The 25061-nt window shown below is 34.5% G+C and overlaps 4 protein-coding genes across 4 annotated transcripts; 2 read left to right on the forward strand and 2 right to left on the reverse strand.

The window, feature by feature from the left end:
- Positions 1-97: 97 nt before the first annotated feature.
- On the forward strand, positions 98-2874 carry LOC102611893 (uncharacterized). Its single transcript, XM_015531601.3, has 4 exons — positions 98-956; positions 1167-1559; positions 2007-2236; positions 2435-2874. Exons 1-4 carry the CDS (start codon positions 152-154, stop codon positions 2693-2695), a joined length of 1689 nt encoding a protein of 562 aa, XP_015387087.2. The 5' UTR covers positions 98-151; the 3' UTR covers positions 2696-2874.
- Positions 2875-3917: 1043 nt separating this feature from the next.
- On the forward strand, positions 3918-9486 carry LOC102614846 (granule-bound starch synthase 2, chloroplastic/amyloplastic). Its single transcript, XM_006482543.4, has 8 exons — positions 3918-4585; positions 5006-5555; positions 6260-6324; positions 6670-6747; positions 6849-6959; positions 7303-7347; positions 8058-8231; positions 8375-9486. Exons 1-8 carry the CDS (start codon positions 4256-4258, stop codon positions 9329-9331), a joined length of 2310 nt encoding a protein of 769 aa, XP_006482606.1. The 5' UTR covers positions 3918-4255; the 3' UTR covers positions 9332-9486.
- Positions 9487-9673: 187 nt separating this feature from the next.
- Positions 9674-15279, reverse strand: LOC102615154 (defective in cullin neddylation protein AAR3). Its single transcript, XM_006482544.4, has 9 exons — positions 15082-15279; positions 14105-14237; positions 13816-13867; positions 13555-13630; positions 13244-13326; positions 12436-12532; positions 11438-11483; positions 10341-10429; positions 9674-10241 (listed from the first exon to the last, which is right to left on the reverse strand). The coding sequence occupies exons 1-9, from the start codon at positions 15140-15142 to the stop codon at positions 9913-9915; spliced, it is 966 nt and encodes a 321-aa protein (XP_006482607.1). The 5' UTR covers positions 15143-15279; the 3' UTR covers positions 9674-9912.
- An 8291-nt stretch (positions 15280-23570) lies between these two features.
- On the reverse strand, positions 23571-24800 carry LOC102615429 (uncharacterized). Its single transcript, XM_006482545.4, has one exon. It carries the CDS (start codon positions 24454-24456, stop codon positions 23773-23775), a length of 684 nt encoding a protein of 227 aa, XP_006482608.1. The 5' UTR covers positions 24457-24800; the 3' UTR covers positions 23571-23772.
- Between the last annotated feature and the right edge of the window lie 261 nt (positions 24801-25061).

Genomic DNA, 25061 nt, shown 5'->3' on the forward strand with positions numbered 1-25061 from the left:
TTTCTAATTTGGCTCTTTCTTCGCAGTTTCGAGTGTTGATGACTACTCAAACTAATATATTATTAGCACAGATGAAACTATACTAGTAGCTCTTGCAGTTGCCATCCACTGGGAAAAGTCATGGAGAAGTAGTCTTGAATTTTTTACGGGAATGGCTCTTTTGATATCCTGTTGGTTTATCATTGAATCTATCATCATCCCAAACGGATTTTTGAAGTGGTTTTATTTGAGCTTCTATATCCATCCATTTTTTCTCGTTTTTTGTCAGCTTTTTCTTTGGCTTCAATTGCTCATCAGGTGGATTCTATTTGCAACTTTTTATCCTTTTAGAATCGTCTGCTTTTTGGCTTTGTTTGTTTTCAGGTTTTTCAGAAATCGTATCATCAAAATTTTCTTATCCTTTAATAGAGTGGCTAATGATGTTCAAGTAGTTACAGAAGAGGCTGGGAAATTTTCTTTGGTTGTGCAAAGCTGTAACAGGAATGAAATTACTGGTAACTCATATATTTATTCAAACATTTCACCAACACCATGCAAGCTAACACTAATTGAGTTTCAGAAAAATGAGCTTGTAGAGGAAATTAATTTTGAGGAACATTTTGTTCTTCACGGAGACGAGAATATGGAAGAACTCAATTCTTGTTCGGATAACGACACTGGCATGGACGGTTATATAGCTTCCATAATTTGCCGATCCAATTCATGCTCAGAAGATGTGGGTTCGGTTGAAGAATTAGATTCGTCATCTGCTTGTAGCTCCTATTCGCCAGCCGAAAATCGAGATATGACAGAGTTTCCACCAACAGCACTTTGTGTCTCCATTACTTCAGTAGCTGCGGAAAGGCAAGTAGCTGTTAGAGACGAGCATCAAGATCAATCAGATCCTTTTTACAAGAAGTACACTGAAAGAATGAGATGGTTCGATTTACTCAATTATGATAGAACTTGTGGAATAAGTAGGTAGTCGTTTCTTTTTCATTTAAATTGTGCTATATTTAGGATTGTTATTAGTGTAGAAGTTGTGGATTAACCGACTAGCGACACATGAGTATTGTTCATCATAACTTAAGCAATGTTGTCGGGTAGATGTTTACTATTATATAATTTATAGATATAAATTAATTAATTTCTTAGCTAGAATATATTCATCAAATTTATTTCTGCAGGTTCTGTTCTTAACAAGCAATTTTTGGGGACTCCTAGTTCATTTGATAGCAACAGTGAGGCCATGGAAATGTCAACTCCACATCTGTCATTGAGCAAACAGACTAAAAAGCGGCTACTAAGAAGCTTAGAAAGTGATTTTGAAATTGTTTATGTGGCTCAGTCATGTTTGTCATGGGAGGCTCTTCAGTATCAATACACAAAGGTCAAGGCTCTCGCAGAATCTAGCTCTCAAAACGGTGTGTTTTACGGAAATATTGTAGGGGAATTTCAGAAATTTCAAGTACTTCTAGAAAGGTTTCTTGAAGATGAAATGTGTGAAGGCAAGAGGATTTGGAATTATGTGAGGGGAAGATTTGCTCTCAAGAGTCTCCTCCAAGTTCCTCAAATTTCAGGTAATATTTCCCTTAATCGTTAATATATATTTTATATTTACTTTGATCATGCCTGTGAAAACAATCTATATGGGATTTATATTATATTTACTTTATAGAGACTTGAACCTTTGACTATAGTTATAAATATGAAGTTGAGATGCAGACATACGCACTAAAAAAATACTCTTTATTTTATTGATTAAAATGTTATAAAATTTTGTTTGCTAATATTTTAAATAACCTGTAATCTTGGCAACCTCCTTATTATATTAAAAAAACAAACAGCAAGATCCAAATGACGTTCCGGATAGAATATTAAAGCATGCGTTAGAAATTTCCTTTTCAAGAAAAATGCATCCCGTACTTGACACGCTAGATTAAGTAGACTGTAGACTTAAAAAGAAGATGCTAAATCTACATATGCTATTTTATTCTGCAATTAAGTTAATTAAGCCTGGCCAGAAGGTTTTTCAGAGGAGGAAAATGTAAATGTAAAGGGAGAAGCCATAGGAGTAAAAGAAGTGCTGAAGGCCATTGAGAGATGTGTAGATGCTTTTGGGAAATTTGTCAGAGCAGACAACAAGAAGCCAGCTTGGTGGAAACTTATCAAAAATTCATTATTATGGACCTATCCTCCTCTGGAAGATCCAAGAGATTTGGAAATCCTATGCTCTCTAAACAGAAATCTCCAAAAGGTAAAGGTGTTAATTAAATATTGACCAAGAAAATTTGCAGGTGCAAACATTTTTTAGTTTTAACATATATAGTTGAGCTAAGCAACACTGTCGTAATACATCTTGTTAGACTAAATTGTTTGGTTTCAAATTCACAACGAAGAATGATTCATTAAAAAATCTAAATTTTCAAAATTTCTTTTCCTTCTTTTTTCGTAGAAGGAACTATGGTTGAAAGATTTACAAGGGAAGCAGCGGTGTTGGCTTAAGAAAATTTTAAATCCTGTTGAAGAATCACAAAGAAAAGAGATATTATTCACAATGATAGACATGAAGCTTGTATCAAGGGTGCTTCAAATGTACACAATATCATCTTCACAACTCAAATGGTGCCAAGAAAAGCTAGATAACATTGAGTTTAAAGAAGGAAAGGTTTCCAGAGTTTGCAGCAGTACTGGTCCATTATTTCCCCCTTCTTGACTATATTCAGATGAAATTACTAACTTAGAATTTGTATTTGTCCCATAAAAAGTGGAGGAAACTGTCAGCCATTTGAGCTTAATTTCTACATTATTTATGTAAACTACCCATACGTAAGTCATGTAATAAAATTTTGTGTTCATTTTCATCAATCAGTACATACCTTGCGTATAACTATTACCAAGTACTATCTCTAATCAATCAAAGGAAAAATTTCAATTTTCTTTATGCGTATTAATCAATGAGGGGGCCCAATTCTTTCAGTAATAGATAATATATTCTTTCAGTAATAGTAATACCTAATTAAGGACAATGCAAAAGGATATGAGAAAGTTACTACTATCACAGTGTCTAAAGTTCCTTTTGCAACATGTTTTAGTCATGAAACCAAATTCACTTTGATAAACAGCCTTCCCTTAATGCGGAAAGCCCTTTGAAAATCGGAAAAGCCACTGACTCTTCCTAAAAGTCATTACGCAACAGAGAGAACGAAAGGAACCAATCAACCATTCAGCCCAAGCCAACACTAATGCCTATATATAATATTGACACATGGTCTAAAAACACGAAACTCATATTTCAATGCCTCATCCCCGCTCATAAGACGTCCACGTATTGCTTCACTTTCGTGGAAAATGACCTTACAAATAGGGTTTATTTCACATGCCATTTTTATTGGCCGGAAAAGAATAGTGGAAAATTATAATGCGTATATCTTATAGATATTTTATTATTAAAAATACTATAACACTTTGAGAGGATATCAATCGTCTACTTTAAATTAAAAAAATGTATATGCCATCTATCAAATTATTATTTATCGTTTAAATCGAATAACGTCAGAAGAGTAATATGATCTTTTTATATGATACAAGTGATAATTTAAGGGTATACAAATGATACTTTAAAAAAATAAAATTATCAATTTATTATAATTCCGTTAACTTTCAAATGACAGACTAACAATTTAGTGGTTGACAGATAATTTTTATCAATTTAAAATAGACGATTGATATACTTTTAAAATATTATAATATTTTTTATAATAAAATATCTATAAAACATACGAATGATAATAGTCGAAAATATTATTGTGAAGGATGACGTGATATTTTGAGTAAAGCTTATGGCTAGTGGCTCAAAGGCTTTCTTTGAACCCTGACCCGCAGGGCCAGGCTTAGAGACACCCATATAATCTCTCTTCCTAAAAATTTTGGCCAATTTGAACCTCAAACCCCCTCTATGTTTTCTCATTCTGTTGGGCCCACTTCAACAATCATCCACCAAGATTATAATATTTGATCACCTCCTCCTCCTGTTTCTCTGTCTATGTTTTTCCATCTATTTTCAGTAACAAAGCTCTCCTCTTCTTGTCTACTGTATAATTTGCCTATCATTAATAACCCTTTTGTTTCTGGACCACTTGTAATTTCCTCAATTAGGTTTCTTAATCTTTACTTTTCCTCATCCCATTTTCACACTAAACTTAAAGTCGTAAGAGTATATAATTGCATCATTTAAACACTTGGATTTTTAGGGAGGCGTTTTTTCAAACACTTAATGGCCTCTATTAGGTCTCTTTCTTTTATGGTTGAAACAAAAGCTGATAGTTACGTGGTGCTGTTTAGTAAAAATCAGTATCGACCCAGTTCATCATTTTCAGCATTTAGGCCAAAAAAGTCGCCAATTTTTGCTTTTTTAAATAATTCAGTATCTGGGTTCTCTTGTCGCTCTAATAAAAGCGGGCATTTGTTGAAGGTTAAGCATGTGAAAGCGACAGGAGCAGGATTCGTGGAAGATGAAAGTGGTAATGAACCAGAGGATTCGCTTCAAGCTACCATCGAAAAGAGCAAGAAAGTTCTTGCTATGCAAAAACAACTACTTCAACAGGTCTTTTCCTTTTCTTCGTTTTCGTGTTTATTAAAATACGCAAATCTTTTTTTGATGGTGAAATGATTAGGGGATTCAATGAAATGAGTGGCTTCTATATTCTATACTTATACCTTGCACGGATCATTATTTAGTGTACACTTCAATTGTCTTATCTATAAGCATGAGCATTCAGTTGTCTTATCTATAAGCATGAGCATGGTGGTGGAAGCTTGAGTCTAATCATCTCAAATTTCTTGCTTCCTAGTGTGCTAAAAAGTTTTAAAACTTTACTTTGCAGTATTCGTGATCTATTTATTTCTTCGCCTCAAAGAATCAAATTTTATCTTTTGTAAATTATGGTCTCGAGAGATGACTAAATTCTGTCATACATGAGAATTTTGAAGTGGACTAAATATTGTGATATCTTGGTTTCTGTAGATTTCTGAAAGAAGGAAATTGGTGTCATCTATAAAAAGTGACATTGCTAATTCAGAAGAAGATGAAGTTTCCTATGAAGAGAGGGAGAACTCTTTTTCCGATTTGGATTTCACTTCAACCAGTAGTAGCAATGTAGTTGAAAACCAAAATGGCATCATTCCTTCAAGCAGCGGTGACCACTCAACTGCAAATGAGGCACCAAAACTTCAATCTTCTGCTGCTAACAGAGGTCCTGATGCAGGTGGAAAGGAATCTGAAAACAGGTTGTCTCCTGAAAAGGAATCTATTGATATAGATTGCTCGAAACTGTTGAAAGGCACTGACACGCAGTCAACTTGGTCCGATGAACTGCCATCTTTTCTTTCACGTACTGCTGTAATTTCCAGCCCAAAGGAGGAACGGCACGAAAAAGATTTGGATCAAGTACAGCAAATTGACAGTGAGCCAATTGAACCTAAAACTGAAGAAGCAAAACCCCCTCCATTGGCTGGTGCAAATGTCATGAACGTTATATTGGTAGCCGCAGAATGTGCTCCATGGTCTAAGACTGGTATGAAGTATGTACCTTAATGTGGCATGACAAAGGCATTCACATGAAAGATTTTCTTTCTTGATGTGCTTGTCCAAAATAAAAGATAGTAGGAATTTTTCTTTTTAATTCAGAAGAAAGGAATGTCATACAAGTCACTCGATAAAATGTGGAGATAATAAGAATAAATTATTGATGTTTTTCTTCTTGGACAAACATAAGTTGTACAGTTCTTTTACATGTAGTGCACTGTTAATAAATTTCTTTCATATTACTTACTAACACTCGTATTAATGATTGTTGTTTATGGGATTGCTACGAAGATCATTAAATTTCACATTAACCAAATTTTGAGTAATTGGAAAATTAAAATAAAATCATTTCCTTGTTCAAGAAGCTGCTTGACTTAGGGTATTAATGGTCTGAACTCTTTAGAGAATCGGTCACTAGGCTGTGTTTGACAACCACCTCATGTGCATAAGTGGACACTACCGAATCATTGCACGACATGCTGGATCTCTTACATTAATCAAGTTAATCAAGATATTTCTAGCTCTTTTCACTATTGAAAGTTCAGTGTTTGTCTGTCTCTTGTTATTATTTATGAGGTTGACTATGAGTTAGGAGAATACTTTGTGCATGTCGACATTCAAGCTTGTATGCTCATACCTGTATGTATCCTTTTGTATGTGATCTAAATATTGATGTATGAAGAGTTTTTATAGGTGGGCTTGGAGATGTTGCTGGGGCTTTACCAAAGGCTTTGGCTCGGCGTGGACACAGAGTCATGGTAACGTTGTTTGTATTTTAACATGATAAGCGGAAGGGAGATTTTTCTGAAATTTTCCCTTTGCAAATATAGTTAAATTCAGGAATTGGGAAATTTTGGAAATTATATATTGTGGGTTATGCTGCACTCAAGGTTAGGATGTATGTTGTAGCCAATCTGGCTTTGCTAAGAATTGCTCTATGTATTATTTATAAAAGACAACAGAGATGTTTTATCTGTATAACTTAGATTTTTAAGACTGACGGGGATTCATGACTGTCTTGCTCTTTATTTCACCTACTTTTGTTTTGGATTAAGAATGATCATGCTTTCTTATTTTTTGCATTTCTTTGGTTCTCTTCTTAGGTCGTGGCACCACATTATGGCAATTATGCAGAGCCTCAAGATACTGGAATCCGGAAAAGGTATAGGGTGGATCGCCAGGTATGCATTGGATGCTGCTAACTTTGAATTATTGACTATCTGATTCTTTATTTATAATAGGATGTCCCAAAGCAATTGTTTAAACATTCTATGGTCTGCAGGATATGGAAGTAGCATATTTCCAGGCGTATATTGATGGTGTGGATTTTGTTTTCCTTGACAGTCCTTTGTTTCGCCATCTAGGAAATAACATATATGGAGGAGGTCGGGAGGTGAGAAATTCCTTCATTGACAGTCCTTTGTTTTGCCTGGTAGAACATATTTCCAATTAAGAGCTACATTGTAGTATTCTTTAAACAGTGACTTGAAGCCTGTAACCTAGTTCTTTATTCTTCTAGAAACTTTATCTTTCTTTTTGAAGTCTCATATTGTGTGTTGTTGATTGGCTATAAAGTTCCCCTTGTCTGTTGTAGATGAGTTAGCTTCATTGAGCTCTGTTTGCTGTCTTCTTTCTATATAAAGTATTTATCTAATAAGAATGGACATAATTATGATTCAATTTGAATTAACATTTGTAAGCATCTTGATTCTTACACATCTAGTTTTGTGGTACAGGATATTTTGAAACGCATGGTATTGTTTTGCAAGGCAGCTATTGAGGTAAAATTCTATAGTAGGCATAAAAATTATAATTTTTGAAATTGAAAGAGTGCCCTTTTGGTGGATTCCAACTTGAGACATCCAATTAAGCCTACAGATTATAATTTTGGTCACAAACTCACCATCAAATAAACAATTTGTTTCGGTAGCCTGTATGTCCTTATAATTCTAGCTTCACTATGGTCGTACTCATACAGTGGATTTCAGAGATGAGCCTCATCTATACTGATTCTTTTTAGGTATTTTAGCATTTACGTAGAAATCATCTTTTTCCATTAGAGTAGAAACTGATATTAAAAGTGCTTGTCAGTGAAACAGTGACAATTCAAGGGAACCAAGTCCTTCCTGTTTGTATCTGAGCAGTGGTTCATTGATGTTATACTGATATGTCTGTCATTCTTTCAAGTCTCAAGCTAGAATGATGTTATATAAGCTTATGCTAGTTAACCATTACATAATGTGGGATGTGGTTTACAAAGTCCCAGTCAGGTAAAAGTACAATGGCAGTAAGTTCCCAGTTGGTATATGGATATTTACATGCACCATTGATAAACTTGTGCTTGGTAACTGGTAGTACACTCTGATCCATGTTCCATTCTTCTTTCTTCTCTTTTTCTGTGACTGTCTCCAAGCTAACTTACTGGTTGAATATAGTTTCTTATTATCTTATGTGCTAAAGTGTCATAACGTAGAAAATCTGATATCTGCAGATACCTTGGTATGTTCCATGTGGTGGTGTCTGCTATGGGGATGGAAATTTGGTTTTCATTGCAAATGATTGGCACACTGCACTGCTCCCAGTGTATCTGAAGGCATACTATCGAGACAATGGTTTAATGCAGTATACGAGATCCCTGCTCGTTATTCACAACATAGCTCATCAGGTTTATTCTAATTTCATTTCAATCTGCTTGATATAGTTGCATGTCTATTCTCACAACGTCTGCCTATGAATATCTGTTACTCTAATAAGAATTCAGAAAATTGTCATTTTTCATCAGCTTATATTAATTAATGCTGTATCCAGGGTCGGGGGCCTGTATCAGATTTCGCCTATACAGATCTGCCAGGACATTACTTGGACCTTTCCAAATTGTATGACCCTGTTGGAGGTGAGCACTTCAATATTTTTGCTGCTGGATTAAAAACAGCTGACCGTGTGGTCACTGTCAGTCGAGGATATTCCTGGGAGCTTAAAACTGCTGAAGGTGGTTGGGGACTGCACAATATTATAAATGAAGTTGACTGGAAATTAAGCGGCATTGTGAATGGGATTGATACAAAAGAGTGGAGCCCAATGTATGATATCCATCTAACTTCAGATGGTTACACTAACTACTGCCTGGACACTCTGCATACTGGCAAGCCCCAGTGCAAGGCAGCCTTACAAAGGGAGTTTGGATTGCCAGTCCGTGATGATGTCCCAGTGATAGGTTTCATTGGAAGGCTTGATCACCAAAAAGGTGTAGACCTCATAGCTGAAGCAATTCCATGGATGATGGGTCAGGACGTGCAATTAATCATGTTGGGCACTGGCAGACCAGATTTGGAAGAGATGCTGAGGAACTTTGAGAGAAAGCATCATGACAAAGTCCGAGGGTGGGTGGGCTTTTCTGTGAAAACCGCTCACCGGATAACTGCTGGTGCAGACGTTTTGCTCATGCCATCTAGATTTGAGCCTTGTGGATTGAACCAGCTCTATGCTATGAACTATGGGACAATTCCCGTTGTTCATGCAGTCGGAGGGTTAAGAGAAACTGTGCAGCCTTTTGATCCATTCAGTGAGTCAGGGCTTGGATGGACGTTTGATAGTGCTTCTGCAGGTAAGCTGATACATGCATTAGGAAACTGCTTATTGACTTTCCAAGAGTACAAAAAGAGTTGGGAAGGACTCCAGAGACGAGGGATGATGCAAGACCTCAGTTGGGATCATGCTGCTCAATTGTACGAGGAAGTACTTGTTGCTGCCAAGTACCAATGGTGAGACTTAGGGCTGAATGTCTACAATTTTGCCTTTTACCCATCTCTGAGTAGGCAGATACATTTAGAGCTCACTCATATAAGAGTGAGTGTTTCCACAGTTGTAGTGTGTTGGCAATGGTTCATGGATTAATACGTAAAAAGTTTCTTTTTTTGTTTGTTTTCTTTTCTTCGCTCTGTTATTCTTTTCGAGGCTAGATAAGGAAGCCCACGTATTTCACTGCTACGATTACACAGGCTTGCAATGTTCTACTGGCACCTTTTTTATGTAATTAGTGGTCATTAGACATAAGAATGAGAAATTCAACACCATGTAATAGAAGGAAAAAAAAAACACAAAAACAACTAAAGCTGATGATTTGTTTTATTGATTATGTGGATCACTCTGGACAACGGATATGACATACTCCAAGAAATCAAATCAGAGAACCCCACAACTCTCAGAAAACCAACAAAGGAAGAAGGAAAATATCCCCCTTGATTTTCGAAAAATGTGGGGATATGGAACGATGACAACAATCGCAACACAAACATTGAAAATCTTATCGAGACCAATGTTACTAGATTTCTAAATCCTAAGAAGCTTTATATATAGGAAAGTCTTCTTCCCCGATCAACTTGGAGATAGGAACGAGCTGAGAATAGCCCTACAAAGCCCTTTGATAGGCAACCTTCAACAGCACAAGGAGACTTTGCCGAGCCTAATGGACTATTGTGTCTAACTATTTCCATACAATCATCACCAGAACTCCCGGGGGGATTTTCTTCCTGGTTTACCGGTCTAGCAACTTGTCTGCTTCTCTTGGATATGTGATTGTGGTCTGTTAATTCAGGAATATGAGCATCTGAAGACTCCATTTCATCTTGTTCTATGCCAGATGACTTCCTCTTCAAACCCGGAAAAATTTTCAATCCTGCAAAAAGATCTCAGAGCTTATTCTCTGTTGTGTATAAAGTCTGGAAATTGTGAACAATCGGACTCAGCTAAAACTCTTTGCAGTAAGTTCATATACCAGGAAGAGAGTCCTCATATCCACAAGATTGGGATTCTGAATCACCACAGCTACAAAATAAGCCGGGATTTTCCTTAGATCCTGATACTCTGCAAGAAAAATGATAGTTCAGCATACCAGCTGACTGAAATGCAATGAAACACAAGCAGAAAACATGATGGTAGCCAAGTTGGAGCTCCAAAGAAGGTTCGAACGTTTACGTCTGTTTCAGTAAATAGAACTCTAAAAATGCACAAAATTTAAAAGAAAGGGAATCTCATCACAAACCACTCACTTAATGTTTCTCTTTAATTTCTCTTCAACAGGAGAAAATAGTATAAGAAAAACTCTTTCAAAAATTTGTATCCATTTTCATAATATTATGGATAGAAATAATTAATAGATAAAAAGGACCTTCTCTTTGATGTCTCTAACGAAGAGAATTTCTGAGGTTCACTTAATTAAAGAAAGATGAAGTTTTTCAATGAAGAGAGGCTCAATCATTGAATAGAGGTTCTCTTTACCATTAAGCGAACAACATATATGGTTTCTGGTTACTATTGTGCAAGAATTTAACAATTAAAGAATTTGTCAATCAGTGAATGAGCTTGATTTTGGCCTTAGCTTTTTTTTTTTTTTCCCCTCTAATTCAACATATAAGGTTAACACAATATGAGCAACATTAGAAGCTTGAACAGAGATATTGCCGACTATCACACTTTCAAGGAGACTTTTTAGAGAGAGAAAAGATGTTTGGAGATGGCTAGCAATCGGAATTCCTTCCTCAATATTCACCTCTAAGGCACTCATCAAAATAAGTTTGATGAGTTACAAAGACTTGATAATGGAAGAAAAAATTTCAAGATCTTAGTATACTGAATGAACAGATGTGCTTCCCAAGGGAGACCCATCAACCACTTGTGATTAACATAACCTTGAAAAAGCCATTACATCAAAACATACTAAGGTGTGATTACAATAACAATAACTATTTCCATGTTTATAATTTGTATACTATTTCCATTATTATAATTTGTAGACATAAACAATAAAAAATTTAGAACAAATAATCAATAGCAAAAGAAAATGAATATCTTGAGAATTCCAAGAAATGAAACCTGTACATATGCTCCACGAAGTCATCTATAAGGACAGGCCAAGCACCTGCAGATATAACTAAGGGTTATTATCCTTTCATGATGCCAAGTACTTCAAAATAACAGACCACTACACGAATTAGTGAAAGGTAACAATTCACTACCTTAACTTTTTAAAATAACAGTTTACTACATTTCTGTCACTGTTGTTATTCCAACGATGATGTCACACTGACGTCATATGGGCAAAATTTTATTTTCATCAAATGAAACCCAAATTTGGTAATTAAGTCCTAGGGTTATTATCCTTTCACTACGGCAAGTATTGCGAAATAACAAACCACTGCATGAATTATGGAAAAGTAACACTTAACCATGTTAACTTTTTAAAAATAACAATTTACTACATTTCTGTCAATTTACAATTGATCATGCAACCTGTTGCAAGGGCAATACTGTCATTTAATTATCATTGTAAATCAAGCGGCAATTACAATATTGTTTTGCACTAAGACCAGGGTAACATTGTAAATTCGCATGGAATTAATTTGTATCATTTTCTTTTTGTTTTATGAGTTATTCATTAAGGGCATAATTGGTATAAGTCAACCAACAGTTGACTAACGAAAGTGCCAAGAAATGTAGTAAACTGTAATTGTTAAAAATTCAATGTAGTGAAGTGTCATTTTTCAGTAACTTGTGTAGTGGTTTGTTATTTCGCAATACCTGGTGTAGTTTAAACGATAATTACCCTATAATTACTAGGACTAAGCATAACTTAATGATAATGATAAGCAGCAGAAAAGCCAATAGAGAAATTTTAAAATCAAACTAATGCCCAAAAAAAAAAAGAAAAAAGAAAAAAAACCAATCGTGTTATATATGTAAAATGCAAGATTTCTCTCACGACCTCCAAAGGTGGGATCATTGGATGAAAAACATGAAGCTAATCCTGAAAATGATCAAAGATTAATCATCTTCTGCAACCTAAATAAGTATGGGTTCACAAGCAATAATACCTTCAGGATCATACCCTTCCAAATTTTCATGTACACACCGGCTGAATGCTAAAACTTGCTGCCAAGTATCCTCAGAGATGTTATGTCGCTGATTTCTCTGAACAGAATTCCAATGATTAGATGCCTTGGGAAAAATAAGGAAAAACCAGAGATATCTAGAAGTTAAATTGAGATGTAGTATGCTTCCCTATATATAAGCGCAGGACATGCTACAACAAGATCTATCAATTATGAGCAATTTCTTTTGAAACCTTCAGCCAAAAGTTCCTTGAAAGCAATTAAAAAAGAACCCAACAATTCTGAGCCCTTTATAGATGGAAATAGCAAACAAACTACTCTCGATGCAACAAAATTAAATTGTTAATTACGTTATACAAGAAGACGCAATCTGCTTTTATCATACTAAGTTACCTCTTATCACACAATGTTACCTATTATAATACTAAGTTACCTATCAATGCTTCTATGTCATCTAGCGCGCCTAAATTCTCATGATCTTGATCCTAGTGACTTTCCATATCGTACAAAGAACAAGTGAGAGAAAGAGGGAGAAATGAATTCCAATATGGATGCACGTAAATCGATTGGAAAATCATAAAAGAATTTTAAGTTGTGAAGCAACGATTTTATGTCTTAACCCAAGAAGCACAGTAAATGTAGGAATAAAAATTCAAACTGAATACAAAAGCCTAATACTCTTATTTCTAATCGCCTTCAGCAGTGGTGAAGGGGCACTGATCATGCAGGCAACTTATAAAAATAGAACGATGACATAAATCCAGCATTAGAAGCTTAGTGTCAGCCATACCTCAACAAAGTCACACCATTGGTTAAGTAACCGAAATCTCCCAGCTAAGACTAATCTCCAGGCAGTGACCGCTCTGCTTACAGCTGTAAATCATTTCAAAGGAAAGAAAGGGTCAACAAGATCCAAAAGTACTTAGTACAAAACATAAATAAGTGGAACATATATCTGAAATTGCAGTTCTATGGACAAATTGGTAAAGTTACAATGTCAACTCTAAGTGTATGACAAAACCTTTATTTCTTTTTCATTTTTATTTTTATTTTTGGCTCATAAACAAAATAAGTATATTAGATGTACGAAATAAAACTTACTTATATTCTTTTGACCATTTTCACGGCACATGAAGAAAACAAAATCATATAATCGCGAAAATTCAGAAAAGTCACCCTGCAGAAGTAGATATGTCAAAGTTAAAACAATAATACATCAATCATGGAATACAGGACCCATATAACAGTAGACCAACAAAAAGGAAATGTCAAAGCATGACAATGTTTATAAAACGAAAATTTATGACTGAGAAAATAAAAAAATCTCATCAGTTAAATGAATTGAAAGACATGAACTCTCACCATCAAGTCTAGCTGTGACATGAGCTTGAATAGTTCATCAAAAACAAAAATCCTGTCAAACAAACAAATAAAGCATTAAAAACATTTAAATGATGCAATAATTGATAGTATACTATCACAAATTAGATATTTGACGACGCAGAATAACAAAGGAATTCAGACCTACATGCAAATGACCATTGTACATAGTCAAGATACTAAAGCAGGTCAGGACCACAGCACAACTTGAAAGATAATGAAAAATTCAGACAGTTTCATGAAAAACCAGGCGTAGCTTGTGTACACCTACCTTATATGTACAGTTAACTCAACCAAGTTAAATAGCTCAGCCAATGCCTCCCTGGAAAACTTGGCCTTTGGGGATTCTTTGTCTTCTCTATAACTGTCCTCTATACAAACATCTGCATTTTGTGATTTAATTTCTGCAATATAAGTTCAAAGAATCAGCTAAATGACAACTTCTTTCTCGTCAACAAGTACAAAACAATGAATGGCAGCCGCTAAACAGTTTAACGCATAGTAACAATTAATTCAACAATCTTTAATTTAACAGCATATAAAAAAGTGCCTTCTATTCTCTTTTTCCAAAAAAGTCTTTGACAATCAAAAGCGCGGGCTTTTGCAAAGATACATAACCATCCACTCCCTCGTACATTCCACTACAAAACTAATTTAAATCAATGATTGACAACTGCTACAAAATGTAACGCATGATACCACATCATAATTTCTAAAATCTCTACATTAAATAAACCATCTCAAATTCTATTTACTTCTTTTCAGAAAAAGTCATAAACAATCAAAAGCACGGGATTTAGGAAACTATACACAACAACCCACTATCCCTCCTACAAAACCAAAATAAATCAGGAATAATTTCAAACCCAAAACCCTAGACCTCCATATACCTCAATGCCCCCCCCCCCCCCCCCCCCAACCCCAAAAAAAAAAACTACAAGCGGGATTGGAATAAAGCTCAAGTTCCTCAACAGCTCATCAAAACTAAAATTGCACAGTCACTGAGCAACCCAATAGATAAAACCCCTAAAGTTGTCCAAAGAAAACACAAGATCAAATCCTTCACCCATCAAACTCCCAGACACAGACACCCACATCAAAAATGCATAAAAACGAAAACTTTACATCAAATAATCAAAATTTTCCAAGTAAAAAATTAGAAGCGTGATTCGAATCAAGAAACAAGAATAAGATAATCTATAAAATCCCAATTCAAAAACAAAAAGTGGGTGAAATTTTGTAATTTACCGCAAAACCGCCGGTAAATCTCGAAGATATCAAGAGGATTAGAAAGGGAAGGTGATTTCATGGATTCTGGGTTATCGGAGCCGAGACCCAGCCAGGCTTTACACTTCTTTAACGCCTATCTAAGAAGGATCAAAGTGAGTGTGTGTCCTACGCAATATGAGCTTCAGAGTTTGTTTGTATTTACACGGCTACGAGAGCGAGATGAAATGTACCAATGGAGTCTCTCACTGTGTGTGTTATTTTACTCGGATCGAACCGGCTGATGGGCCGGGTTTTTTTAATTCTAAAAGGATAGTGAGTTGTCAACTTTGTCATTGCATAACACTTGTACTATTTTGGTAATACTGTAATTTTTAAAATAATTGATATTAACTGTAATATAAAAATAATTAGTTGTAAAGAAAAATAATTAAATATTTGATAAAATTTATTTTTTAAAGTATTGTTAGTTTTAAAAGCAGTTGTATGTGTTTAATAAATCTTACTGTTAAATTGTTGTAAAAATATGAATGACTAAATTAGATATAATATTGAATAAAATTTATTTATAAACATATATTGCACATATAATAATTGATAATTAAAATCAATATTTTATATTATTAATTATATATTTTATTTTATTATTTCAAAATAATTGGTAATAATAATAATCTTTTCAAAATTAATAATTTTGTTTCCTAATTAATAAGGATAATTTAGACTTTTATAAGATATATGAGGATATATAAGAAATTGTATTAAATATGAGAGTAGTTCTCAAAATTAGATTTTAAAATCCACTATTTTATATTTTTCACAGTTTACCGTAGAATGAGGTGATTTTACCATAAATTATTTTAAAAAAAAAATTACCAAACACCAAAATTAACTTTTAACTTTTCAAAACTACCTTTGAACCTCCCAAAAATAATTCTAAACAAACCTTTAGTGACAAAAAAACATACCCATAACAGTGGCAGAGATAATATCGCACTTTTGTATTATGTTACTAGTTAGTTCGAATTAAAACTAGATTTGGTTCATTTTAAAAAATCAACCAAAAATGGATCGGTTTAATAAATTACGAACTAAATCCTTTTCAGTTGATTGAATGGGTTCAATTTGGGGTTGGCCTTCAATTTTTCTCTTAATTTTCATCAATGATTTATTATCCTTTTGGTTTCGGTTCATTCTCATGAATGTTTAAATTTATAAGTGTAACCAAACCTATTGATAGTGAATTTATGATGAGCATGAAATAAAACTATACATGTCATGATGTCAATTAAGATTTTAGTTTTTACATTATTTAAGAAATTCAAGAAAAACTCGAATTATAATGAGAACAGGGTATCCAATTTTCTCACTCAATTATTTCTTGCATGCCGCACTTGAAAAATTCTAAATTTTATAATGATAAATACGTTAGCAAGACACTAGCATTTCGCCAACGAGAACTGACCCAAAAAGAAGAAGACGAAGAAGAAGAAGAAGAAGAGCATCAAATGAAAATGAAAATGGCCTAAAAGGAATAGCTATTAATAAATTCTTTGGTTTGTGAATTCTGCGATTCATGTCAATTTCGGTCTTCATTGTGCACGGTGATAAGAACACGATCATAATTCTCAATATCATCATCGTCATCGTTTGAGCTTATAATGTATTTGCCAATTGAGTCCAAATCACAAGATAAGCTTAGCCAGCCCTTTCGGTGATGAGTTTAGTTAAGTCAAGGTGAGCATGTGGTTGATTAATATGTCGCATCAGTCCCTGTCTTTTTAAATCTCGTAGGAAAATTAAAAGGGGGCATCAAATAAAGATGGTCTCTAGTCCTTGGCGACAATTGTGGCCAAAGCTTATAGAGGTCAATTTCTTGGAAAAAGTTGTCACATTTTGTAGTTATATATTATGATAAAGATCTTATTTCATTACCTGCAATTTGGAAACATAAAGCAATCAGAGCTCATATTATGAACTCGCTCGCATATTTACTCACATGTGAAGTTCGTAAAATGTTGGATAAGATTGTATCAAAACACAAAACTCTTTTTAAACTCTTGGTTCGTGTTCTAGAATACAATTAACGACCATATTAAGTATTAATCAATGTCGATATATAATGTCGATATATTGGATAGAAGAGAAGTATGTAAATTGTTTTATTTTGTGTGCTCCAATCGCTGTGTGTATTGTAATGCTATAATTGCAATCCGTTGAACAATAATACTCAAGCTTTAATCCTTTATTTAACCAAAGCCTTACACTGGCAAATATCTTCTTATATTTATTTGAAAATAAATTAGACTTCTTTTGAAGTTAGATATTTCGACGGCGTTATAACAAAATTATTTAAACATGTGTGCTTTTAGGCACTATGTTGTGACATATATAGGGTCCAGCTACATTGCGTCAGGGGTTTGGTACCCCAGTCATTTGTCCTTTTGCAAATGACCATTTAGATCGTAAAGAAAGAAAATCAACGGCTGAGGTTTAACACTTAGAAAATGGGTAACCGGCTATAGCTACAGTATCAATAAAAGGAAAACAAAAAGGAAGTATATAATCCTTTGCTCCAGAAGACTCTAGATTTCGTCAATGAGCCAAACGGAGACAGCCGTTTGCTCCAGAAACTACCCCTCTTGTACCTCCACGGCGACGCCGTTACCGCCTTCGTCACCATCCTCTCCGACGCAAGACTTCGCTCGAATCCGAACGAATACGACTGCTTCAACAAAAAAATCACAGCCGTTGAACCTCTCCTCCGAGTTGAAGTTCTTGTTGTTAATCGCCACCGCCACGTCATCAACGCACGGCGTGATTTCAGAACCGTTCGTGGAGGCGGCCGTCTTCGTCGGCATTTGGATTTCAGATAGAGACTCAAGGGACGCAGTCATGAGTCGTAGCAATGAGCTGTCGTCGAGACTCGGTCGGATTCTCGCCGCCATTATGGGAACAAACGGAGACTCGGTCAGCAAAATTCCAGCTCGGCATAAGGGAATTGTGAAGATGAAAAAAATTCCAGTTCGGCAAAAGGGACTTGTTTTTCAAAACAAACAAATTGTGCTTCTGGTATTTATTTTTGCTGATGAAGCTGTTTTTTTTGGAACAGCATCTGATGTAGTAGGAGTTCATAGGGCTAGGATTAGAAGTTAAAAATTTCAAAGTGGGTGACAAAGTTGTAGTTGTGCTTATGAGTGCTAATTTTTATATATATATTTTCTTATCCTTTTATCTTTGATTTATTCTGAATAAATTTCTAGTCTTTTTTCACTACTAGGAAGATTGAAATTAAGCTCATGGAGAAATTTGGATGACGGGTTATTGATGATAGGCAACAAAATATCATTTCTTTCAGTTAAGAGAACCCCCTTTTAGTTAATATGGTTGTGGTTGCAACTATGATAATTAGTAAAATGTCGAAAGCACATTTCTCTTTTTTACACGGTTCAGGTTCTTGACCATGCTAGCAACTCTGCTTTCCCGATAAAAATTTCTTTTTGTTACTGCAATCTGGTGATAGAGCGAATTGAATGAATTTTTGGTACTTTCTTTGTTTCGTGCTTGGGTCAGTCAACAAAAATAATTACGTGGCATTTCAAAGATTTTAGTATTGTCAGATCAGATTCAAAAAGAAAAGGTGTAAACTGCACGCTGTTGCTTTTTGTTGGATGAGGTTATAGGCATGTATAGAGATACCACCACTATAAATCTTTATTTCCAAGTTATATTTGGTTTTTGGTACATGTAGTTGGATATCTGAGAGCCTTCTGTCCTCATTCAAAGTTCATACATCTTTGGCATGTGAAGGGTTCAGTCTTTTCATCTATGTGAGCGAAGAGGTGATGCTGCTCCATCAGGGTTCAGTCTAATTTTGTATAAGCTGATTTCATCTGTTCATTTTGTTTCAGTTTTAAATATCGTTATTGATGACAGAGTGGAGGCAGACTAGCTGAGTTTGCTATGGCCAAGGAGAGCTTGACAGTTGCTAGGCCGCAAGAAGTTTTTAAGTTTTTGCAGCTGAAGTTGCTGGCATACCTTGTGCTGGTCTCTCTGCTCACTAGGCCCTCACTCAGCTCCTTGGTGTCAACCTAGATGGAAGTGGCCAGCAGAAAAACATTATGATCACTGCTGCCTCAGGGGGTGTGGGTCTCTGTGTCGTTCATTTGGCAAAGCTTGGAAACACAGGCATGATCTGCTTCAAATGAGTGTGTGTTCGTGTTTTAAGAATCAATAGATGAAGTCTGCATGCTGCCTCAACCACCACTAACCGAGGACTTTCATTTACGCGTCTCGTATTTAGATTACAATATAGTGTAAGCCAAGAACGTAGCAGTTTTTCTGTAATTAGCTTGTTGTATTGATTACAGAAAGGCACCCTTTGATGAGATGTAGTTGGGTGCCTTTGCATTTTCGACATGGAAGGCTACTTGTTGGCATTATTATATCACATATTATATATTTTACGCATCTTCTTTCCCATGCTATTCGTTTTTATAACTGTAAGATATATTCTTTTGTAGATGTTCTTGGATCAGCAGTTGGGTTTGCAGTCTTCACCATTGTTTTACTCTCGTGGGCATTGACATTTGCCATCGGAGGGGAGCATCTCTTTGGCTCTGCTTGAGATAAACTAGTAATGTATAATGTTGCTGAGAGATTAGGCTTGACAGGTTGGAGCTAGTCATAATCTGTTTTCGGGCTCATGAATCTTAAAACTCATTTCGATTGTCCTGTAAAATGTATAATGTCACGATTGTCCCATTTGACAATGGTTGGTGAAACAAGTTGTAGTATTCAAATCTTTGTATTCCGGTCAACCCATTCCACACATTAACCCCGCAAATCTCAATTGTTCTTTGATCATATCAGACGCTTCAAATTATGCCACGGGTGCTGTTGACTTAAAAAAATACCAACCGTTCACTCTCCGTCTAATGGTTGTGAGGAAAACATGTATGAAGCTTATGATGGACCACAAATTACTACATTATAAAATAATTTTTCTATCAATAGAGCCTCAATTTTTTTTTGGGCATCTCTCTTCTTCTCAATTTCTCTCAAATTGCATGTAATCTTAATTTTCAGCTGTGTTTTAATATTTTCCATAATTTTTTTATAAATAAATTTTGTTTAATTTTATATTTTAATGTCATTTACCATACACAATAGTCCATTATATTTTTATCTTTCTTTTTTTAACCTTATCCTTCATCTCAATTAAGCCTATATTTCTTGGTTGGTGATTTACTATTTTCAATTTTATTGTTATTATTATTACGCTAATTATCATCATCATTATCATCGTTATTTTGTTTTAATAATAATATTAATATTATTATTATTATTGTTGTTGTTGTTGTTGTTATTATTATTATTATTATTATTATTATTATTCTTGTTAATAATTGGTTTCTAGCCTTACTTAGCGACTTAGCAGCTTATATGTTAGAATTCATCTAAGTGCCAGCTGGATTCCTTGCACAAAACACCCATCCTGTGACAAACTATTGAACAAAAAATCTGCGATAGGGTGTTTAGTTCATCAAGCTCAAGATAGTTTTCTCTTAGTTTTCTTCGGGTAAAAGTTCATTTAGCCCTGTATTTTAAGATTAGTATTCATCTAGTCCATATATTTTTAAAAATATCTTGAAACATCCCAGCCGTTAAAGTATTGATACTTATACTGTTATTTTTTATTTCTTTTGACTTGCTTTTACAATATTACCCTTTTATAATAATTTTCTTAGACATTAATAAAAAGAAAATTATTAAATTACCAATTTAACCCTAGAAAATTAAAAAAATTATATTAATTTTTTTGTAAGCACCAAACAAAAAGGTTCTTATAAAAGGGTAATATTATAAAAGTAAGCGAAAAGAAATAAAAAATAACGGTAGGGGTATTAATACTTTAATGGTAGGTATGTTTCGAGGAATTTTAAAAAATACAGGGACTAAATGGATACTAATCTTAAAATACAGTAACTAAATAGGCTTTTACCTGTTTTCTTCTACTTTTAACTTATATTTTACCTCAATTTAAACTGTAATTTTTCGTTGATCAATATCTATTTAATAATAATAATAATTATTATTATTATTATTATTACCCGGTACATATTTTTGCTTCATATTTTTTTTCCAATCTACTTTTCATTTACTTTTACTCACACACAAATTTTCCACAAAAATCTGATTATACGGTCACTTTACTATAAATTAATGTCACGCTACTTTCATGATTAAATTTGATATTTCCCATTTTCCCCCCCAAGTACGCAATGCAATACCTGACCATACCTTTAAATCCACTTCCTAAAATTTTCGTCCCTATTTTCGAAAATTTCAAATCCATCTTACCCCAACCCATACTTGCACGCTTCCAATGTCTTGTTTTTAACCATTACTTGCATGCACCCTTTTTCCTTTATTTGTATGCGATACTTAACCACTTCCAACCCATTACGGTGGTTTATTTTTGGTCAAAAAGCTGATCCCCTGCAGGTTACCGGGCCATTACCTTTTTGTCAGGTTACTAGCTACGTGCTGTGTCTCTTCTTTAGCCATTAGATTAAATCCAACGGTCACTTTGCTACAAGACAAATGACTTGGGTACCAAACCCCTGATGCAAAGTAGCTGCGCCCGACATATATAATCCATAACTATTTTGATTTGAAAAAACAAAAAAAAATCCCTTCTCAACTTGGAATGAAATTATAACAGTGAAGTAAAATTAGGTGGGTATTTACCGAACACTTTTAGCCGATGCTCTCTCAAAATTAAGGCAATAGATGAATGGATTTAGCAGAATTGTCATATAAAATTACAAAAAAGCAGTAACTTTGCCAATCCCATTTTGCTTTGTCAATCAAATAATAGGCTTGTGTAACCAAGTTGAGAAATATATTCCATGTCCCACCAAAAGTAAATCACCGCAATCTGATGGAACATAAACATAAAACTGAAGTTGGCTAAAGCTAGGAAAGCAAAAACTTCAAGCGACCAAGTAAATAGTTGGTACCCATTTGAGTCATACAACCTTAAAAAGCTGAAAACAGAGAACAATGAAGATCGCATTTGGAAGATGACCAAGTAAATGGACTGATTCGACCACTAAAGCAATATCTATCTCTGGCACCTATTCATCCCACTTACAAACATAGTTTCGTGAGTCTAAAACAAACAATAAATTTGGTCTTGAAGAAGGAGGCAGCATGATTCACTGGGATGTGAGAACCATTTAAATAAAGCAGGTTCGATATCTACAGCTTCATTTAGAACAAATCATTCAACTCTAGCACTCAATTCGCAGATGTAAAGAAGTTGGACAAAAAATGCATCCTCAAATTCTTGAAAGCAGAAGAATATGTTGTATCAGAAACATAGGTCAATTCCATAGAATTTGAGGACCTATCATCAGATATTATATAGGTTGTATTTATCGCCTTTTCAACATCCACTACATAAACATTAATTGCGGATCCTTTCATAAAGGAGCCTAATACAGAACTCTGCAAAGCATGGTCTTCACCTTTTGTCATATAAGAATTTTCATGAAAAGCAACATATCCATAACTAATAAAAATGAACTCACTGTACAAACAAATGCAAGTCAATTCTCTATGCATAAAGAATATTTAAAACTCAAAAGCAGAAATATATATTAATAATCTACGATGTTGTGTATATGTTAATGTTGCATACCAGCAGAAATATGAATGTGCTATTTTTATTTGTGGATGTGTGTTTCTGATCTCCATAATTTATTTTACTTACCCAAAAGAAGGCAAAAGAAGCAAAATATAAGTGCTTGAGCTCCAGTTAAATGATGCACTTAATACAACAGTACACAAGATGAGCACAACTACAATTAAAAAATCCATCATATGAGAAATCTATAAGTCTAATGCATTCAACTTGCATGAGAAACAAACTCTGCTCTCCATCATTAACAACGGTGTAAAGTTAAGAAAATTCACAAACTCGAGCTAATACCAAGAAAAATCTAGAACTTCCAAGCAATTGATGGGCAGACCAAACGATTGATCTCTCATAAAGTCTTATCCAAAGTTTAATTTATTTACAGATATAAAATCATTATCCAAAGCTCTGCTATCTAAACTGATCATCATTATCCCATGCCAAAAGTAATTAACGAATTATATAACTATGAAAACAGAAACATCAATCATGCCAATGCAAGGAAGTGGATACAACTTTTCACTTTCATCCTAATCTCATATGTTATCTATGTACATCATTTTTGCTTTACAACACTTTTTCACCAAACAAGAGTATCAAAATAAACAATGATTTTAAACACCAATCAAAAAGATCAAGAAGTGAAAATTTCAGATATCTTTTAAGGATCCTAACTATAACAACTATAATGTCCTATAAGTGATTCAATAAACTATGACTACAGAGAATAGATTTAAAAACACAAAATCCAAAACATGAGCTATAAAGAAGCAAATCATAACAAAAAGCAACAGATAAAAAAAAATGAAAGAAAAAAGATTCTTATATTCCCCACTATAACCAACTGTATATAATCCATTACAACATAATGCCATGATCAGCTTATTTAAGAACAATATAGTTTTGAAACAACTAACCAGAGAAGCAACAGTCACGGCCTCTCTCTGTTATCTCTACTCCTGTATTGATTTTACCCTCCTAATCCCATTTCAATACATTAGTATCTCCTACTTCTTGATCTTTCTTTGCTTCTTTGGTCCCGGCACCTCCAATCGCCCCACAGAACATCCACATCTTGCCCGAAAAACAAGCACAGCACGACCATTAGGTGGCGCCATCTTCTTAAGCTCGGCTTGTAACTCCCTATGGTGATCTATGGGCAATTCAAACAATCCTTTTTTGGCACTATCTTTATTCTTGACACACTCTTCAGTCTCTAACTGAATATCAAATTCAGCTGCTTTTTTCAGTCCCTTACAATTAGGATTCCCACATTTCCTACTTGTGCACAGAAGTGCAACCCAAGTAGCTATCGCAACACAAGACATACTCACCCCTATTGATGAATAAATCAATGGATTTCCAATTACCTCCTCTTTTACAAGATAAAAAACAGCTGCAGAAACTTCAACCGATTTAACTGAAACAACTCTAATATAAGGAAATAACAAGAACCCGCAAGCAGTGATCACAGCTATCAATATTACCACATCAACAGCAGCTGAGCGGAACCTTGATCGATCACAAGCTGGAGTTTTGAGACAATTTGGAGAACTGGGTATCTTTTTATTCCTATAAACATGATTGTTTTGCCTTGGTTTTGAATTAAACGCGTCACTTGAATTCACACAATTCGCCATGTTCTGGTCAATTGAGTTGCAGACCGAGATAGAGTTATGGATATAGACCATTTCAAATCAAAACAAAAACCAGGAATCAAAATCAAGATTTTATCAATACCCACCGAAAATTCAACCAAAATCGGATCGACCCACTTGATCAAAACACAAAAACAAACAAATCAAGCTGTCGGTGACCAATTCAGATCAAGAAAAATAAAAATGAAATTTTTATCATAATTTTTGTGTTATTCAAAGGCAGCTACTGAGGAGAGGAAAACAAAACGGACTCATGTTTGTTTTCTAACACAGAATTTCGTCTTCGCCATAAAATTGGTTCATATTTTTCTCTGCAGTGTAATTGAATGGTTGGTTTTGTCGTTATAAGAGGAAGGGGTCACACAAGCTAAAAGGAAATGAAATTGAAGGTGACATTTGTATTTGGGCTTTATGGCTTCGAGGTAATGATGCGTAAATGATTTGGTGGTGGGGCATTTCTATGGGCTTTTTAATTTGGCCCACCGATTTGTTGTTTGTATCTGTTTCTAATTTATTTTTTCCTTTCCTTTCCTTTCCTTTCTTTTGGATAGAATCAAAATTGATTTCTAGGGTTGATTTTCACTTTTGAGTTTTCTAATAACCATGGATACGGATGAACGTGGAGATTGTGTTCTGTG

The sequence above is a fragment of the Citrus sinensis genome, chromosome 6, assembly GCF_022201045.2.
Source record: "Citrus sinensis cultivar Valencia sweet orange chromosome 6, DVS_A1.0, whole genome shotgun sequence".
Taxonomy (NCBI): domain Eukaryota; kingdom Viridiplantae; phylum Streptophyta; class Magnoliopsida; order Sapindales; family Rutaceae; genus Citrus; species Citrus sinensis.